At 39.3% G+C, this 21,247-nt stretch overlaps 1 protein-coding gene across 3 annotated transcripts in view; it reads left to right on the plus strand.

Annotated features, from left to right (window-relative positions):
- hdac4 (histone deacetylase 4) overlaps positions 1 to 21,247 on the plus strand; it is a 143,976-nt gene that overhangs the window by 115,169 nt on the left and 7,560 nt on the right. For all 3 annotated transcript variants that reach the window (XM_036209569.1, XM_036209570.1, XM_024286810.2), the window contains 7 exons: positions 1,381 to 1,488; positions 5,493 to 5,548; positions 5,624 to 5,711; positions 6,717 to 6,836; positions 6,916 to 7,013; positions 12,846 to 12,964; positions 14,064 to 14,197. In XM_036209569.1, the coding sequence (XP_036065462.1) occupies positions 1,381 to 1,488; positions 5,493 to 5,548; positions 5,624 to 5,711; positions 6,717 to 6,836; positions 6,916 to 7,013; positions 12,846 to 12,964; positions 14,064 to 14,197 (723 nt within the window). The remainder of the gene's footprint in view (positions 1 to 1,380; positions 1,489 to 5,492; positions 5,549 to 5,623; positions 5,712 to 6,716; positions 6,837 to 6,915; positions 7,014 to 12,845; positions 12,965 to 14,063; positions 14,198 to 21,247) is intronic.

The following is a 21,247-nucleotide window of genomic DNA, read 5'->3' on the forward strand; positions in this document are numbered from 1 at the left end:
AAATGAACTGCACACACAAATCTTTAAAAATTACGCACAAATCTTTTGTTACGCACAAATCAGATGTGAGACTCTTTTCACGTCTCCAAGATTTGTGTCAGTGATGCGTTTAAATGCTGCTAGAATGCTGGGTCATTAGAGTTTTCTTTTCACCTGCTTAGAACTTAGATTGTGAAGCTTAGATCTGAAGCTTTTTGAACTTTTTATACATGAATTATTTGGCATATCTGTTTAAGAAAGTGGGAAAATGTCAAGTTTCACCGGATATTATTCACAATCTAAGTTCAAAGCAGCTAAAAGAAAACTCTGTTGACCCAGCATTTCATGCAGCATTTAAACACATCACTGACACACGAATCTTAGAGACATGAAAGTGTCTAACTTCAGATTTGTGCATAATTTTTAAAGATTTGTGTGTGTAGATTGTTTCAAGCTGTTATTTTAATTTGTGAATGTGTAAATTGTATTTTTTTTATTTTGCAATTTCTGTACTTATGTACAAAATGTATTGTATGAGTTACAAATCGAGAACTATTTACGCACGAATCAAGTCTATTTTCTCTTCATATTTTTTCCTTTCCTCCTGACTTGATCATTTTTGTCAGCAAGACCAGAAGAAAACTGGAAAATCTGTGGGATCACTGACTGTTAGTCAGATGATCGACCCAGAGGTCACGACCTCAGATTAGAAGGCGGGCGACCCTCAGTGACGAGCACATTACGGCTGAAACCCCGGCGGCGCTCTGCCATCGGCGGCTCGGCACATGTGCGCAGTTCAAACGCGCTGACACTTCCAGACCTGCGCTCTTTCGTCTTTTCCTCTGCCAGCGTCTGCTCTGTGTTTATCACGCGCTCCATCTGCCTGCTGTCTCTGCCACACACACACAGTGGAGGGTGTGTATATTATTGCATGGTCCTGTGCATAATCAATCATGTACAGTACTGGGGCCTGTTTGGCGTGAGTGCATGTGTGTGCACGTGTGGGATGTGCCGTTGTGATTGGGCCCGGAGGCCAGGCGTGCCATGGCATTAATCAGGCTTGACCGTTGAATGGTTTCAATGCAGCCGACGCAACACTTGCATGAAAGAGCAGAATAGCTCTAAAGAGTGAAAAACAGACACGTTTTTTACTGTTGGGATGCTCTATGTTCAGTTCCAGCTAACAATTGTGTTCATTTTTAACCCTTTTTCTTCTAAAACAGTCGATTATTCTCAGAACTGAAACACAGTTTTGATGAACTGATCCTTCTTAAAGACAGAATGAACTTGTCAGAAATTCCTTCATTCATAAAAAAAGCCTAAATGGAAAAAATGTTCATTTTTCTGCTGACTTTAAAGTGTCATAAAACAACTCATGGCGGCCTGTGTGTGTGTTGGCAGGTGGACAGCGACACCATTTGGAATGAGGTCCATTCATCCAGCGCAGCTCGTCTGGCTGTCGGCTCTGTGGTGGAGCTGGTTTTCAAAGTAGCATCAGGAGAGCTGAAGGTTGGTTTGGAGGCTCTGTGGAGTCAAATGACTCATGGCTGTTTGTTGGAGCTGCATTATATTCTTTAGGAATTTGAATTGAAATGTGAAAATTAAGTTTGCTGCGACTGTGCGAGAATCCATGCATCCTGTGACCCTGAACCCAACAGGAAACTTTTTTCAAATTAAATAATCGCAGAGTAGGAGTTCAGTCTAACTTTTAATGTAAGTTTATCCAAAAATCTGCCACTAGGTGCTGAAAAATGGATATGCTAAACCCTTAGTCACAACTGCTCTTACTGGTGATAAAAAATGTGCAAACCTGTGTGGGGCACACAGGTTTCCTGCAATATTAAAATACTACTCAATGAACAAATGGAGCAACAATGTTTAGACACATTTTTTTCTACGGGCTTGCTGCGGGCGACAACTTGTAGCAAACACTTGAACAACACACAGCGGTAAGTAAAGGTTCAATCAAAATGTCACCTAAATCGAAGTTTTTCAGCAAATTCAGCAGGTGAATCTGATTGTGGCATTTATAATCGGGAGGCGGCAGTTGCATTTTTACACGCCGCGCAGTGTTAAAGGGTAACCAAACAGGGAAGTTAGAGGCTGACTCCAACCAACCAACATTAAAAAATTCAGTCAGAGGGGTGGGGCTGTGGAAACAAGACTTTTATCATTACCGGAGCAGCAAATCGTGGTGTGAGACTTAGATGGTTTGACCAATCACAAAATTCACATGTAATACTTTGTTTCAACCTGTAGAGCACACAAGCAGTTTTGGGCTATATTCTTAAGAATTAAACGATTTTATTTTAATTTGTCAAAAATTTGGCAATGACCAACAGACAGCACTTTTAAAGCTCCATTTATAGAGGTCAACAGACAAGAAATAATAATTTAGGGTTTGGAGATTTTAGGGAAAAGTTACAATTTTGCAGTGATTTTTCTCTCTAATAGTTGACATTAGTCAGTGGCCGCCTGGTCATATTTGGAGGTCACTCCTTGGCAGTCCAGTGATGACACTATTATGAAATCGAGAGACACCAGGGCGGCCACACATCGGTGGCTGCTGGAATTGCAGGCCGGCAGCAGTTCTGACAGGACGTCTCTAGACGGCGTCCGCCCAAATAAAGTGCCACCAGCAGCCAGCAAGGGGTATATAAAACAGCTGTTTGGCTGCCGTATACATTCATGATCACGCCAACTTTTTTCAAAAATATTGGGTGGATGCATGAATAATTGTCTGGGCCCGGACAATCCAAAACCCAAGGTGGGTGTGACTAGGGCTTTACAGGACAAGGGCAAGAAATACCTCTGTAGAATGGTAACTTCCTCTACTGCTGTGTCTAAAACAGAATGTAGACCCAAGAACAATTGGCAATGCTTCCTTTTACAGTTCAGTATTTACAGGTTATTTAAGTGTTTTTGTACATGGTACTTTTCATACCTACTTGGTACTTACAGGATATTTACATAATACTTTTTTGGGCAATAGGGTCCAATTGCACTTTATTACCAATTAGTACTCATGTGAAGATACCCAGCACCTATTACTGCAAGTACCATGTAGTAGAGTGGAAATGGGGCTGACATTCTTGTGTGGTTAGTTTCATTGTACTTGAGAGAAAGTCTTCGTGTAACTACGAACTCTTTTTAAATGTTAAGTACCACAAAACACCCTATGACTTAACATGTAAAATTCACATACAGTAAATTGTATTTTATATGTTATCACTCTGCTCTCATTAATAGTAAGTACCACAAAAAACACAATAAGGCACCACATAAATACTATGTAATTTACACATCTTCTTGTATATGGCGAGTACCATGATACATAAACTTGCTAAGTAAGTAGAAAGTAAATTCTGGGTATCTACTATCTTGTTACACATGGTAAAAAACATAAAACATGCAATAAATGAAGAAGTAAATTGAAGGTACTTTATTTGTACTTACATTGTTCTCACATATAGTAAAAAGACACATTAACACAATATGTAAATAACCAGATGGTACAATGTGAAAACCCAATGTGTACAACATAAATACCCAGTAGATACCACATAAGTATAAACCAAATAGTACCACATTAAAACACGATAAACACATGTAAGTACTGAGTATGTACAAAAAAAAAATACCATGTAAGTACCCAGTAAGTACCATGTAAATACTAGGGGTGTAGGGAAAATGGATTTGGCAATATATCGTGGTATTTAATTTAGTAATACTTGTATCGATCTAAAATGCAGACAAGACGATACGCATCGTATCGTGAGACACGTCTCAAGATACAAACTGTATCGCGATACAGTTTGTATCGCGATATATATTGTATCTCGAGACGTGTATTGCAATATATATTGTATAGAAAGACGTGTATTGTGGTTTGTATTGTATCACGAGAAGTACATCACGATACATATTGTATTGTGAGACACACCAGGATACATACTGTACTGTGAGAAATGTATCGCAATACATACTGTATTGGGAGACGTGTATCGCGATACATACTGTATTGGGAAACTTGCATCGCAATACATACTACATTGGGAGAAATGTAGCGCGATACATACGATGTATTGAAACATGTATCGCGATACATATGGTATTGGTAGACACGTCTTTTGATACATACTGTATCGCAAGACGTGTATCACGACACACATTGTATCACCAGACTCTTGCCAGCATGCACCCCTAGTAAATACCCTCTAAGTACCCAAGAGTTACAAAAAGTACCAAGTAAATATCACTTATATACCCTGTAAGTACTGTACTCTAAAAGGAAGTTTTGCTGAATAATTTTCTTTTGGGTTTTTAAAGTTAAATTGACAACTTTTTGTGCTTAAAAAAAGCAAAATAAAGGTATAAATAAATAAATAACACCACACCAGGTTCAAACATAGGGTGTGGTTATTATGGGATTTTTATTCTCAGTTCCTCTTGTCATCAGAACTTAACATCTCTGAACATCAATAAAAATGTTATTTCTAGGCCCCAAAAACCCCAAGAAAAGAAATCCCATCTCCCGTCATCACCCTTCTGCAGACCAATATCTCCCCCGTCTCCCTTCGTGTGTCTGTGGCCGTGGCTGCGCGCTGTTTGAACCCACCAGGGGGGCCAGTCGACACCAGCGAACCCCGCCGACGGGCCTCTTTTATTACTATAACACCAAAGCCACCTGCAGAGCAGCCGTCGCACTTATCGTTAACTTAGCACCGACATACCGCAGACTAATGGCATTCCTCCGAGAGACAGTAGCAAACCCCGCAGACACCCACGCCGTTGATATCGCTGCACGTGAGACTAATCTACTTTTCTCCTCATCGGTGTGCACGTTTGGAAACGTAAAAGGCGTAAAATCAAAAGCAAATGTGCAGCCAGAATGTTATTTCATGTTTATTGGTAAGGTTCAATTTCTGCAGGTATGAACTCCAAAGAAATCCTGATGTATGCATCCACATCTGCGCCGCTTCACACACATGCATGCGAAGGGTCTCCTGAGGATCCGCCACAGCTAAACGAGCAAATTCCACCTGCACCAACAAAACGGCTCTCCGCAGACGGCCGTAAATCTGCTCAGGCACCCAGAAGCTTCGTATGTGCGCCACCTTTACATTCGCTGTAATGCAGTTCTTGAAGCGGGTGTCCTCCTACCCACACAGGCGATTGTCGCCGCGGTAATCTTCCGGCCGGCTGCTAATCCACAGCAGCTGATTCAACATAATTAGTCCAGCTTGGTTTGCTCGACATCAACTCAAACATCGATCTTAGGTCCCTGCGAAGCAGCAGCGGCCTCCAGAAACAGTTTCAGGAAACGCTGCCTGAACAAATTTCCCCTAAACTGACCCAAAAATCCCATCTGATCGTCATTGATTTATATCAGGGTTTGAAGGGGTGACGTTTTCCTCTGTCGGTTTGGGTTGTCTCATCGACTCCTGCAGTAGAACAGAAGATTCACAGAATTCACTTTCATTGCCCGTCTGACCGCTTGCTTTCGCTGACAGAACGGTTTCGCCGTGGTCCGACCACCCGGACACCACGCCGAGGAGAGCACGCCCATGTAAGTCACATTTTACAAGCTTGGAAGTATTGAAATTCCACCGTTTGATGACTTGATTCTCTTTTTGACTTGTAGGGGTTTCTGCTACTTCAACTCTGTCGCCATCGCAGCCAAACTCCTGCAGCAGAGGCTGAACGTCAGCAAGATCCTCATAGTGGACTGGGTAGGTTGAACTGTCTGATGCATTGAGGGGAGAATAATACTTTACAATCCCAGATGGATTGCTGAGGGTTAAAGCAAATTATGGGCGTTTGTGGTAAAAATCTTTTAAATACGTAATTAATTTGATTGGTTGATTTAAGTTTCCAGGTAATAAAAACTGTTTAGTTTATTGACATTTTAGAATTATTTTATTGTTTCAATGTTTACTCAGACTTGATTTTATTTACATTAAGTGTTTTTTAGAACCGTTAATCTTTTAAAAAACAATGTAACAAAAAAATCTATATTTATATTTATATATATATATATATATATATACACACACATATATTGACAGATAGATGTACTATATTGTATTGTATATATATTAGGTTTTCCTTTGCTTTTTTTGTCCCTCTACAGCAATTTGTTGAATGATTTTATCAATAAAGATGTATTAAACTGCACTCATGGATTAGATGACATAATCTGGATTAAAGAGCCCTCATGTGTGACTCTTACCGCTCTGTATTCAGTCTCTGTCTGCTTCAAATTGAGGCGTTTTAAATGTCCAGCAGTGATCTCTTTTTTTTTGTGAGAGTGCGACTAACCGACCAAAGTCCACAGCTTTATCTTACGTCATATTGTGTTCCTTCTCTGTGATGGGGTCTTTCTGGCATCCAGGACCGACGCTCTTCACCTTCATCCACAGCTGGTCGTCGTCTTTCCCAGCAGCCTTTGAAGGGCCTGTTTTCATTTCCTCTCTCTGTCGCAGACGGAGCGCAGGCTCTCTGTCATGTCACTCGCCTCCAGCTAACGGGGACATTTTTTCATCAACGTATGAAAGGCCATTTAATTAACGACAGGTTGTTGGTAAAAGTCAGCAGTGAGGATTTTAAAAAGTCCTCCTTTAAACTTTAGTTTTATTTTTGATATCACACAAACAGCTGTAGATCGATTGTCTAGGCGCTGAAGTCGTCTTACTAACCCTAAAATAAACTCAACAGTCTGCTAACTTCCTCTCTAGGATGTTCATCACGGCAATGGTACCCAGCAGGCCTTCTACGCTGACCCCAGTGTCCTCTACTTATCTCTGCATCGCTATGACGACGGAAACTTCTTCCCAGGCAGTGGAGCTCCTGATGAGGTCAGCGCAGCTTCTTTTCAGCTCACCTCCAAATCCACCTGTTGACACTTGTATCAAACTGGGATTTTCTGCCTTCCAGGTGGGGAGTGGAGCAGGTGAGGGCTTCAACGTAAACGTGGCCTTTACGGGAGGACTGGAGCCCCCCATGGCTGATGCAGAATACTTAGCTGCATTCAGGTAAACATTCTGCTGTTTTTTTAATAAAGGTGTTTGAAGCCCCTCAAGGGACATTGAAGAAAACAAAAATGAAGTAAAAAAAATTCTTATAATATATATGTATTTTTTCTGCCTTCTATCTGTTTTTTTTTTACTTCAATGTCCCTTTAGTCTTTATCTGCTGTCTCTCTTGTGGCAAATGGACTTTGAGTCTGTAATAAAGTATCTATTCTATGGGAATTCTTGCACAAAATGTTTAACGTACAACATCAAGAAAGAATTCCTTTGATCAATAATTCCTTTAAATCCCGTTTAAGAGTCTGGTTCACGTCCCAGGCGTGATTTTATGTAGATATTCTCACGCTCCCACCCTTCTACCTGCAGGTTTTTCTAACACAGACATGTACGGGTAGATAGATAGATAGACTCAGATTTGTTCCAGCTCTCTTTGAAGATGGATCTCGGAGTGTCCATCTGCGTCCGTCAGGTCTGAGCCTGATGCTTTGAGCTGACAGGCCACTGTCTGATCGCAGCTTTCAGCACGCAACTTCCAGGAAATGCACCTTAGTCCGCTAATGCACCCCAGAACCCCCAAAAATGTCTGTTTTCATTCTGGTATTTCCACACCCTCTTCAGCTTTCTTCTCCTCTGTCTGCAAATGTCTGCGTGACAAGAAAACCAAAGTATTTGGACCATTTTATACAATAACTGGTGGTTGAAACCACAAAAAATCTTTAATAAACTGACAAAAAATGTTTGTTTTTAATTTGTGTAAAAGTAATTAAAGAACCACCCTAATAATAATAATCATAATAATAATCATGCATTGTGTTTTTAACATGTTCTTATGGGATTATTCTCATTACGGAGAACATATGTAAAGAACATGAAGCTCAAACTACATTTAACGAGTATTTTTTCAGTCAAATCATATTGACGAAAAATGCTGTTTGTAAAAGATCCATTTGTGATGTAGAAATAATAAAAATGGTTTTCAGATTTAAAAACTAAATCAAATTATGATCTTACTTTTCAATCAGATCTCAAAACTCCAAACCATTCACAGAAAAAAAAAAACAACAGACTGTCGAATGACTGTGGCTGGGTGGCCACGGATCCTAAAAAAGTCTTAAAAGGTCTTGGGTTCAATTAAGCTAAAATTCAGTCTTATAAACCATTAAATTCTTGTTGATGAATCCCCAATTTTTTTTGTTGAAGTGATACAACTTTCTGTCAAAAAAAAAAGGCAGGACTGTTGGTGTGGAAGTTAGCCTCTGCTAATTTCCCAGCATTCCTTTGTTTACACTCTTTCCCACTAGCGACAAGCACCTCACAAGCCCAAGCTAGCATTAGCGTTGCAAAATAAAAAAAACATCAGTATCTTAGTTTTGAGCAGCTCAAATGAGAAAAACAAAGATGTTAATGGATCTATTTGTCCGCATGTGAATACATCAGAATTGTAGCAAATAAGAGAGACTTTAGCCCAGTTTCTGTCACACAAACCCGAGCTTTTTCAATCTGCTGGTTTTCATTTGGTCCTGATCCATCACCATTTGAATAAAGTAATGCTCAGAAATGCAGTTTTATTCTTTAATTCTTTTATGTATGTCCTCTATCATGATAAATTAAAGCTACAAGAGCACGTTAAACATTTTTTGAGTGGCATTTTAAGCTTTAACAAATAATTAGAGTTGATCTCTGGTTCATTTCTAGGCAGTTTTGGTTCCCATTTGGGGAATAAAAGCTGGTCATTTTTTTAAACAATATAACTATTTTTTTTCTTTTTACATCCATTTGTTTTTGTATTTGTCATTTTAAAGCTGATGAAATCTTCTAAACCACATTACAGCTTTTTTCATGCTATTTGTGAGTTTCTCTGTGATGACATGTCCAGTTTGTGGGTTTTTCATGGGTATTGTTAATCATAAATCACCCTGTTATGCTTGAAGGGGGGTAGCAAGGAAGAATATGAGTTTGGTTGTTTACTTCTTCCTACCCTTGGGCCTTCAATCCCCAAAGGCTTTGGCACTTTTGGACAATTTACTGTCCCAGTGGGACGCCAACAAACCTGTCCAGTGACTCATAGATCACGCACACATAAAACTACGATCCAGATCCTCTTTGGTATAAAATAAAAGAATATAAACAGCTGATTTTGCAATATTTACCATAAATGAGAGGACTTTAAACAGTGGTTTGCTGCACTCATCCATGCAAACACCTGATGCATCGCAGCGAACATCAGGTAATGTGGCCCCTTCCTTTGTGGCTTGTTTTTTGGGGGGGTTGCAGTCCCGTTCCTCTGCTGGCCTGTGCCACGTTGCATTTGCAGGGGATCAACCCTGAAAGCACAGAGGGGGGAGAGAAGAAAAAAAAAAGATAAGAAAATTGGCCCTAATGAAAACCAGAAGCAGTGTCTCCCCCTCTGTCAACCAACCCTCACCCCCCTCACCCCACTCTTTGCCATGAACTTGGAAAGAAGAGAGAGGAGGAGAATTAAACTTAATTCAAACCAGCTCTCCGCCGCGCCAGATGACAGCGCTTTGAAGTGGAAGTGTGCGTGTGTGAGTTTTTCACCCTCTTCGTCTCTCCTCCTCCTCCTCACTTCTACTGTTTTTATGAACGGAGCAGGGAAACCTCAAACTCCGCCGGTTGACCTTTGGTTTGCTGCTGGGAGGTGTTTTTGCTCCCTCTAAAGGACGCGCTCCGTATCGGCTCTACACCTGGCCTTTCATGCACGGAGACAGATGTACTTCACAGTTTTGAAAAGCTGCAGAGGTCACACATGAAAGAAAAAATACCCTCATACATCAATGGGAAATCTAATCATCCTTCAGAATGTGTAAGCAGCCACAATGATGTCATCGTACCTCAGCTGGGGGACAATCAGGACGCTTAAGACCCGTTTTGGATTTGTTTAAACTGTACTTCGCTGATTGTTGAATATATTTCAGTGAAACCATTGATGCATGCACATGCGTTGCTAAGTAAACCAGTAAACAAAAGATGGCTGGAAGAAACCCTTTCTAATCATATGTGACAGTCGCAATTATCTCATTAGCTCTCACTAAAAACTTAACCTGATGAAAATAGTGTTTTTGGTGTTCTTGTGGCATTTTTCTGATGATTGTGGACATATATAAAGAAAATGAGACTTAAAACTGCATTTCTGTTGTCATGTCAACAGTCTCACACACACACACACATATATACAGTATATATATGTATATATATATATATATATATGGGCCAGGAATCTATTACAATAAATTAACTAATTTATCGAAAATCTGGAAAAAATTAACCGTGATTAATCGTTGTGGATTTTTTTTTTCATTTACAGTATTTACCAGCAAAATTGTACATTTAAAACGTTTATTATTAACCCTTTAAGACCCTAAAACTTAGTTTTTGTCTACTTTTGAATTTTCTGTATTTTCAGTTTAAAAGACTACCTGCTTGCTTATTTGGTATCATTTGAATCAGCACAACTGTACCTATGTGACAATACCTTTATTTAGTTATTTTTTTCATTTATTCACACACTAGACACAAAATTATGCAAAAACAAAAAATTCCACCTGGAAAAATTAGATTGATTTTGCTGGGGGAAACCTCAAAAAGGTTTAACAAACTGGTTTTACAACATAGAATGAAAGTTTTAGGTGTAATTTTAGGAAAACAATAAGAATAAAATGAGTCAACAAACTAATCAACATGTTTTTTAATTGAAAATACAAAAGGATACAGGCTAAAGTCACACCGTTTTAAAAACAATGACTATTTTAAAGATGAATGTTGTTGTTACTCATTGCAATGATTTTAGGGTTTTATGTTTTAGAATGTATTTATTTCTGATTCTATTCAATTTTATTTTGTATCTCTTGTAACATCCTTTTCTTTTTTTTCTTTCTCATAAGGTCTTGCCTTTTACCATCCACAGTTGTAAATAAGAATGCTTTTCTTAATCTGTCCTGCCTGGATAAATTAAGATTAAATAAATAAATAAAAAATTAACACCAGGCAGCCCAAAAAATACAAATTTCTCACTGCTGTCTATTTTACATTTTTTCCTGGAATTCTGTTCAGCATTTTCTCTCTTTCTCGTTAATTTTCTTTATCGTGTTTGTGGAAAAATTATAAAACAAGAAGTTTGATCCAGCTGGATTTTGGAATTTGCACACCGGAGATGTGTCTGTCCATTCTGAGCTTCCGTAGAGTTCTTAAAAGCGCGGCACATAAATTAGCTTAAAAAGGCAGAGTCATTGTTTTTCACACTGAAAGCGTATAGCGCTGAACAGAATTAATGAAGGAGATCATTATCTGAATATCTTTTGTATTGGAAAAAAATGCAAAATTTGTTAATGATTAATTCTTTATAGTTTGTTACACCATGTTAAAATGTGTGGATCAAATTTGAGAAGATGTGTTTTTACCTAAAACAATATTCTGCACATTTTTTGAGCAAAAATGTAAAAATCCCTCAACATATAATAAAACTATGTTAACAAGTTTAAAAACATCTTAAAAAAACACTAGAATTTTCTGTTTGTACTTAGATTTAGGGGCTTTACAGGGTTAAAGATGACAGTCACTTCCTCAGGATGTCCCAAAGCCGACGTGGTAAACTGTCCTCCCCCTTTACTTTTTCATCTTTTTCTTTTATACGTAACCTCTGATTCACACCCAGTCCGTCTTCATCTAAACCACCAGCTTCCCTCTTCATCATTGTGGCATCACGGTATCGTGGTTTGACCCTCAGAGCTGGAAGTGATGACACCAGCCTCATCGGTAGAATTTTCTGTCTGCGGACGCCTGTGGCGGTTGAGGTGTCCTCTGTGCTCTTCCAACAAACGTCTGTGGTCGAGTGTCTTTATTTAAAGTCCGCTTTTATGGCCTATCTGTAAAAAGCTGTGAGTGGCGACGTATCGGTTTATTTCTCTTTTCGGGAACTTTCTTTGTTATGTGTGGTGTTTTCAGAGCTTTTACATCCGGTGTCTGTCTGTCTGTCTCGGCGAGCTCCTTCATCTTCTTGGCATGACGTCTTCCCTGAAATGTTGCCAGATGCATCTAAAGGCACAGTGACGCACGCCTTCCCTGTCTGGGACTCCCAAATACCTTCTAATGCTCCCTCCCGCCTCGCCCTCCGCCAGCTGTGTGTACATTTGTGTTGTGCTGTGGTGGTAGGGCGAGCAGGGGGGGGGGGCAGCACAGTTCAGGGCTGTAATTTAACGGGGAGCTGGAGATGGAATAAACCTGCGGCGGCCTTACAAGCTTGAGGGAAACCTGCTCGCCCACAGCAGGGTAAAGCAAGCAAGTGCAGGGGGCCGGTAACAGACCCCTGTGGTACTCCTTCACTTACCTCACTGACAGACCTCACCAAAACATCACTTGGATAAATACCACTGAAGATCCTAAAATAGTTGTGCTGAGCTGAAGGTCCTAAGAAGGTTTTAAAGGTATCCAGACGACTTTTATAATAGTTTCTGTGATGGACCCGGGAGCCAATCGAACGGCTGCAGAATAGCTGAGATGAGGTGGTGGATGGAGGTTCTGGTTATAATCCAGACCTAATTTTACTAAATGTCCAGTTTTGAAGAGTTCTTCAGACTGCAGGTTGTTTTTTGCTACAAAAATGTTCCGAATTCTACTTTTTAAAAACCTATAAAAGTTGAAATAAATACTTTAAATGACGATTAGTTCTCAGCTGCTCCTCAAATTCTTCTTTATGTCCGGCTACGATTTATTGTTCCTCAATTACTTTTACCGTGTCAGCTGATGGATTTAATAAGTTAGTATTTTTATTCTGTTTTCTTCTATTTCACAAACGTATTTTTATTTCTCTTCTCGTAGAACGGTGGTCATGCCCATCGCCAACGAGTTTGGCCCAGACATGGTTCTGGTTTCCTCCGGCTTCGACGCAGTGGACGGACACGCCCCCCCTCTGGGAGGTTACAAAGTCACATCCAAATGTGAGTTCTGACGGCAGTCATCAATCTTGTTTTTATTCGATTTTCATGTTTTTCTTACCAAATTCTCTGTTCGCTTGTTTATCACAGGGGTGTAGCAACAGGTGAAATCTAGGAAAAAGGATTCTAAACATTTTGAGGCTGTAAAACTCCTCACTACACACTTTCTAGACTTTTCCCAGAGAGACATTTCAGTTTTATCCCTTGTTTCAACTCTCCAAGTTGAAGTCCATTCCAAAACTCAAAAGTATTTTTTGACCAACTTGTACTTTAAATACGTTTTTTGTAACTTTTCCAAGATCTTATGATCTAAATCAATAAATCCTGAATATCTCGAGTCTTTGATGTTGAAAACATCCCATTTTAAGCAATATTTCAACTGAAACCCATTTTTATTTAACTTAACATAATATTTATAAGCAGAAGTTTGAATTGTGATGGTGAAGGGTTTTATTTGATTCAGTTTAATTCAACTCATAACACGTAAATTTATTATTTAAGACAAGTTTAATGAGGTGATTATAGTTTAGAAATAGGATAATTTTGGGTACAATGTGTACAAATAAATTGAAGATATCCAAATTTTCAATTAACAATAGACCTAAAAATGAGTGTAATTTTATCATTTAATTTTATCATGAAAGAGAAGCTCATTTCTTATTTTACAAAATCTTAACAAGACAAATTAGGCTAGTTCTATTGGCAGATTTACTTTACTTATGACAAAAGAAAAGTATTTTATATTATATTGTTTGGAGAATATGAAATGTCTGTGTACTCGCCCCCCTTGCAGATCTCCAACAGAACCGGGTCGGTGATGTGGGTGGTTTGTTTAGAGCGAGTTTTGGTCAAAGTAAAGTTAGGCTGAATGCATCAGATTCCTCAGATCTGCTGAAGAAAACACATCAAACTAAAGCTCAGTTTAAAGGGATATTTCTTTAAATTTAACCCGGCTCATATTCATATTGTTTTTCTTCTCCTCTTTTTCTCTGTGTGACACAATCACTCCTTCATCCGTGTCTTTTTCCATCGTTCAGGAAGGAAGAAGCTCAGAGACATTTCTCATTTTTTTCTCCTTTGCCGTCGTCTCCTGTGAATCCAGGCTTCGGCTACCTGACCAGGCAGCTGATGGATCTGGCAGGAGGCCGTCTGGTTCTTGCCCTGGAGGGGGGTCACGACCTCACGGCTATATGCGATGCCTCAGAAGCCTGCATCTCCGCTCTGCTTGGTAATGAGGTGAGTCGAGGAAACCAGAGACATATAACTCTCACCGACTTTATGTTCAGTTGATGAAATACTAAAACTGTTAACGTTTCATTTATTCATATTGTTGACATGGATGCAGCACAAACACCTTCTTATAGCGGTTTCTGTTCAGATTTATGGGGTTAAATCAGGATCAGTGGATGGAAAACCACCTTTTTGAAATTGAACAATACTTTTTTTTTTGGCAATTTGTTCCAAACTTTGGGAGAGTCTTATATCGCAACTGTACGCCAAATGAGAGGAGGTATGACTGACGTCACCATAACCTCCATCACCTGATGCCCATCATGCCCCAGTAGCCAATGGGCTCAAAGCCCCGCCCCCACGTAAAATTGAGCTCAACACCTGAAGACAAATAGTCTGAATTAAAACTGTGAATTGAGAAATAAAAACAAAAAATGACCCAAAACAAAAATTGAAAATACAAAAGAGCAGCTGTTACATATAAACTTTCACATTTATAGTTTTTCTTCAATTGTATTTTTGTATTTCAAGTTAACAAATTGTGCTTTTGAGTTTAACCCTTTGGGATCGACGGACGAGTTGAACTCAAGGGTTTTGAACGAATTTTGTGAGATCTGCGTTACAAAAAAACACAAAATAAACTTCAACATCTTTACGATTCCATGATTGAGATTTTATTAAATGAAAAAGGGAATAAGTGAACTATTTGTCGCTCCTGGACAAAAGCACTCTTTTTTTTTTAATAAATGAGATGAATGTCGATCGTACGGCGGTAGCGTGTGGGGGGTGGAGGGGAACTGTCTGTCAGCTATTAGAAATCAATAACGAGGAAACCATCATCCTTTTATTCTGGATTGGGAGCAACAGGATTTTTCTAGAACAAGTTAGAGCGCTGTCTAAAACTCTGCAGTGCACCACGACAGTTCCGCACTCCGCCATTGTGGATGTTCACCCTGAATACAGAGGAGGACTAGACACTCCTCAACCTGTGATCCGATTCCAGCCGAACAACACCTGAAATCCAGCTGGATCAAACTCTACCTTTGTTCTTCTCCACTGACACAATTAGGAAAACTTATGAAAAATCAAAAAAAAAAAAAATAGAATTCTAGGACTTTTGTTTATTTTGTTTTTATGACTTATTTATTGAATGTTTTTTAAATGTGTTTAGCTTTTAATGTACAGTGCTTTGTTCAAATATAAATGTGTTAAAACGATTTATGCATAAAGTTGATGATCACAAATTTCCATTGAACAGCAGAGCATCCAGAATGCAAATTCCTTTGTTTTGCCTCTGTGTTCAGCTAAACAGATACTACTTATATATATATATATGTATATATATATATATATATATACTGTATAAATGGCACAAAGAAATCTCTGAATTTTGCCTGGAGTTTGTTCTTTTTTCTTGCATTTTTATTCAAAAGTTTGTTAAAAACAGTTGTTCTTGTTATTTTTTCTAAATTACACTTAAAACTCTTATTCTATGTTGTAAAAGTGGTTAGTTGAACAGTTTTTGGATTCCCAGAGCAAATTTAATCACTTATTTTCTATAGGAATTTTCTGTTTTTGTGTGATCTTATATCTGTTGTGTAAATACAATATGGAAAAATGAAATAACTAAGGTAGTGACTCATAAGTGAGGTTTTGCTGATTAAAATGACACATGATAAGAAACCAAGTAGTCTTTAAAACTTAAAATTCAGAGACAGAAACTGAGGTTAAGGCTCTTGGTTCTAAAGGGTTAAAACTGTTTTTGAATTTTCTTTTTTTTATTTACAATCTGGTTTTTCATTTACTTCAAGCTGATCCCAGTTTAACCCCATGCAGGTGGGTTTGATTTTTTTAGTGTCTGTATGTTCCTGCTCTAGATAAAGTATTTTCTGGCCTCCTGGAAGAACATCAGCTCTTTCTACTTCTCTGAATCTTTAAAAAGCGGTCACATTCTTCACCTTTATTTGACCAGGAAGTCCCTTGAGATAAAATCTCTTTTTGTAGAGAGGCCTGGCCAAGAAGGATCGGCACACGTGAAATCATGAAAATGAAACAAATTTACGATAAGCTAAAAAATAACATGTACATTCTTCGGTTACACACCTTGAAGACGTTGTTTTAAAGCAACATTTTAAAGACAATTTAAATTTCTATCAAATATATTTCTTGCACATTTTCATCTGCGAATTTGGTCAACTAACACAATGATGGAGAGCTGACTGAAGATTAGATTCTTTTTTGGTTTCTGAATAAACATTTGCTGCAGCAGCAGGTAAAGACTAGTGATTGATCGTCTTTTGATCTATTTTCAGTGTTAACTGATTATGCCATTTTTTGCAAAAACAAAAAACCTGTCGTGTGCTACGACATAGTTTCTGCAGAGCAGCAAGAGTTCATTAAAAAATTCCCTCTGAGTTTATTTTAGTTTAGTTTTTTTTTTCATTTAATTTTCATAGAACACAAAAAGACTTTCATAATACTCTTGTTCTTGGTAAAAATGAATGAGGTGTGGACGGAACCGTTGGCTCGGAGCAACCCCGCCCCCTTTTCCCCTCCCATTTGCTTAGAGCTCTCAGCAGGGAGCTTCAGTGTGTTTTCTATGACTCAAAAAGCTCTTTTTCAAACTGCATTTTTTTCATCTGCTCCCAATTTACAATGATTTGAATGAAAAAAAAACACAGAAAAAAAGCTTAATTTCCTTTATAAATGCCCTTTATCATCAGAAAAAATCCACAAGAACATGTTAAAAAGACAATTTTCATCCCAAACTGCTAAAAAAAAGTGCCAAAGATTGTAGAAAACATCAATTTTTAGAAGTGTAATAGGGCATACTCGAGCATTCCCGGTGACGAAGCTGCCGCTACATCTGGTAAGCCTTCAGGAATTCAAGGACACCTCAGAGGGGTGGATGCTATCTGGCTGTCACGAGCGATCGTGTGCCTGACTTCCAGTTTGAAGGGCGCTCTTGTTACTCCGAGCCCCACGCCGCGGCCGGCAGATGAAGCCAACCGTGGGCTTGGCGTGTTGAGTTTCAGCGGCCTGCTGGGCACCCCATGCTGGCAGGGGTTGGGAGGAGGTCCCTGAATGGGTGCCACGGAGAGCTGAGAATTTGAAAATAGGCAGGAGGCAGGGGCCGTGCGCGGCTTCGGCGCCGCAGGGCACCGCTCTCTCCCACGGCTCTGTCACTGATACACATCTGAAAACGCTTACCCTCACACCTCTTCCAGCAGGGTCAGCCTGGGTCTGGGGATCAGATAATAAAGGGAAATGGAGCAGGCATTTGAAGTCGGATGGGAGGAAACTATTGTTATTAAGCAGCTGTTCGGTGCGGTATCTGTGCGTCTTCAAAGTCTGAAGAAGTTTGCAGTTATTTATGTGACTCGGAGACTTTTTGTTTTTTATAGTTGTGCTATATTTCAGAGATTCAAAGGGCTAAAGCTGGAATTAGCAGAGAAGATGAATCTCTTTAAAGAGGATCACAATGCAGAAATCTCCATAATCTGAAGCAAATGCTGTTAGAACACAGATTAAATATGATGTCAGCTGAAAAAACGTCTCAATTAGATCAGAATGACAACAAAAAATGAGTTTTCAGATGCTAATTTTTGCTGAAGCTACGTTCACAAGCTGGCTCCGCGTACAAAACATGTGGCCATTGAATACACCAAGCAAGGTCAAACTTTGACCAATCAGGGACTCGGATTTATTAGTCTAATTCACGAAAGTGCCAACCATTTAAAAATTGATCGTGAAATAGAAATGAATAATTGAACACATTCTCATCCTCAACTCGTCACATTTGGCGTTTGGGTAAAGACCCGACCACGTCACTTTTTGACGTTTTCAGTGTCCCCATCTCGTCGTTTTTTGATGTCCTGACTGTTCCCATCACATCACGGGTCCCCAACCTCCGGGCCGCAAACGGGACCCAGTATCGGTTTGCGTACGGGCCTGGTTTGCATCCTGTATTGCGTCTGGTACCGCTCTGGGACTGGTACGGCGATCTATGCCAGGTTAGAGTACTAATATCGGGTTTTGCTGCGGGTACGAGGACCCGTCCGTGTCCAGTTTGCGCACGGTATTGGTACCTTAACCCGGCACTGGACACATTTTAACGCATCACTTGCAGACAAATCTTGAAGATGTGAAAAGAGTCTCACATCAGATTTATGCGTAAATGCTGTTTTGTGTGTGCGTTACTAGAAATTAACGCGTAATTTTTAAAGATTTCTGTAATTTTTTTTTTTTTTAATTTTAAATTTAAAGTTAAATGTATAAATTTGTATTTTTAATTTAATAATTTTTGTACTAATGCACAAAATATATTGTATGAGTTATAAATCCAGAATTTACACACTCACAAATCTAAATTTAGGCACAAATCTAAGAATTACGTGCACACAAATTGGACTGATCCTATTTTCTCTCCATAAACTGCTTCCAACTTTAGACGGCAGACATGCGCTAGTAAACAGCAGAAGAAGAAGTCTCTCCCTGCTTGTCCAGTGTGAACACCATGAGCTAAATGTGCAGTAGAAACCTATGTTTCTTGAACGCTTATCGCATGTCCATAACTTAAAAGTTTCTGTTTACGATGCCCCCACTCAAAAAAAAAAAAATGTATAATGTCCACTTTTCATGAGATTTTCCTAAAGACTATATTTAGATCGAGCTGGATTAGCGGCTCTTCTGTTTACGCTGCTTCAAACTGCCTGAGGCTTTGTGTCGTCTGGGATCCGATTCCAGCAAGTTACCATGGCAGAAGTTCAGCTATACTCCTAAAAGTCAAATAAAATAAAACGTGGAGGCTATACTATATCTACTTTATCTGTAGTGCCAGGTTAGACTGACAGCTCAGCTCTAATGTTGCATATACATATAAATATTGAAAAACTCTGTAGTGTATCTGCAGGTTCTTCAGGTAAAGTTTTAATTAATAAATGCAGAACAACCACTCTAGAAATAGGGTAAAAAATATTTTAGCTTACTATTTTTCATTTTTATTTTAAAGAATAAAACGTACCATTGTGTACAAACAAAACGTCTTACCTAGAACTCTTGTGTTGTACTCACTATGATATGTTTTCTTAAACTAAGATTATTTTGCTATTGAAAAACTTTCTTAATGAGATTATTTTTCTCAGAAGACAGTAAAATGAGACCATTTTGTTGAAAAGAAGGGTCTTTTTACTTTCTTAAGGTTCTGTTTTTGAGGTGTATTTTTTTTGTTTGGATGTCTCTGCAGGTTTTTCTTTATTTTTTGACACCAAACAATAAGTCTTATCTGAACAACCAATTACAGTTAAATTAATTTATGCATCCCATAATGCTTTGGTCTCATTGTAACATCACAACTTTTAAGGAAACATTTTTAGCATGTCTTTGTTTCATCTCAGATGGTCAAACATTTAGTAATCTACAGATATTGTGAGTTTGTCTTACGATTGCCTTCTTATAAAATTTTGTTTGGATTATTTAGTACTTTGTAATTGTTTGTGACTTAGACTAATTTCTAGTTCAGCAAGCAAAAGAGTCACTAGTTAAAGGGTCATGGAGACGGGAGGAATGCAAGTTTCCATTGCAATGGACTCTGCTTATCACACTTTCAGCGGATTGTTCCAGTTCGGTCGAGGGAGTGGGCCCTTTGCCCGGGAGTTCCTGAATAGAGACGATCTATAAACCATTGTGCCCAAACCCTATCCCTCCTTTACCAGTCTTCAGAGTTTGAACAGTCTTGTCAACCTTCCAATCTTTTCCTGGCATCTTCCTTACAAATACTTAACCTCTTACTGCCAAATAAAAAGTCCTATTTTTCCAGTAAAGTTGTGCTCTTTGGTATGTCCGTCAGCTACTTGGCCCTAGACTCATGAAACCCATCCCATGAAACTCCCTCCTCACGTGATCGTGCTTCCAGCTTTGGGAACCGCAGAGTTCTGGACACCTTAAATTCAATGACCCTAAAGCATTGAGTCACTTAAACACCTAATTCAGTGATGAAGATGACCTTTTTATTAACAGCTGCCATGTTGGAACCACATCTCTGTAGTGTTCCTTACATTCTCTCTCTTTCCTACTGCTTGAACTTTTAATTTTTTTTACTGTTTTCCTTGTGAGGAAAAGGGAGCTGTGTTTTTATTGGCAAGCAAAGACGAGCTCTGTCATAATGAGCATTGAGTTTCTGTTTGAACCCAGTTTCAATGAACTGAGAGACGAAGAAAATCTGCTGAACGGGCCTATCAGCCTCTTTCTTCCATAGTCCAGTGAAGGTTGTCAAACAGCTCATGAATGATGCATCTCCAACTGCACCCGTCAACTCTCAACTTTGGACTAATCGATGATTGCTCGCAAACAGATGTTTGCCAAGTTTGTTAGCAATTATTTGATCAGCAGCTTGCTAATACGCTAATTGTTTCCAGCTGTATTCTTCAGTTACAGTAAGTCACCTGACTCCACCTGTCCACCATTGCGCCCCCACCCCTCCTCCACTACCAAAAAAAACCTCCAACTTTATTGGAAATTCACCTGTTTTCCCAACACGCGTCATTACGTCGTTCAGTTAGCATAACATAACCAACAGATTTCAGTGGCCACCAACGTATCGGGATGGACGAAGCGGTAAACAATGGACGCCTTGTGCTTTTTCTTTCCTCTGGCTGAAAAAGTGGAATTCCTCCTCTTTCCAGTGTTTTGGTTTGAGCCTCCCTCAGGAATGTTTTTACCGGAGCACATTCCTCGCTCTGAGCTCGTGGCTTTCCGTTCTCGGTTTTTCCTGGTCTGGTGCTGTGGATGTCGCATGCATTGAAGGTCGTTCTCACCACAACTCTCCGTTCAAGAGATCCAGTTGTCTCCCCGAAAGACGCAACACATCTCCAACCCGGACCGGCTGAGAGGGAAAGGTTGACCACAAAGTCAAATAAACAGAAACGTCTTAATGGACGACGTCGTTGACGAATGTATGCTTGTGCACGTGAGCTCGCCGTTCTGCGTCTGCATTTGTGTGTTTGCCATACCTGCCGGGTAGGGGCCCCTGGGGTACCATGACAAGAGCCGTTAAAG

This window comes from Oryzias melastigma, linkage group LG21, assembly GCF_002922805.2.
Source record: "Oryzias melastigma strain HK-1 linkage group LG21, ASM292280v2, whole genome shotgun sequence".
Lineage (NCBI taxonomy): Eukaryota > Metazoa > Chordata > Actinopteri > Beloniformes > Adrianichthyidae > Oryzias > Oryzias melastigma.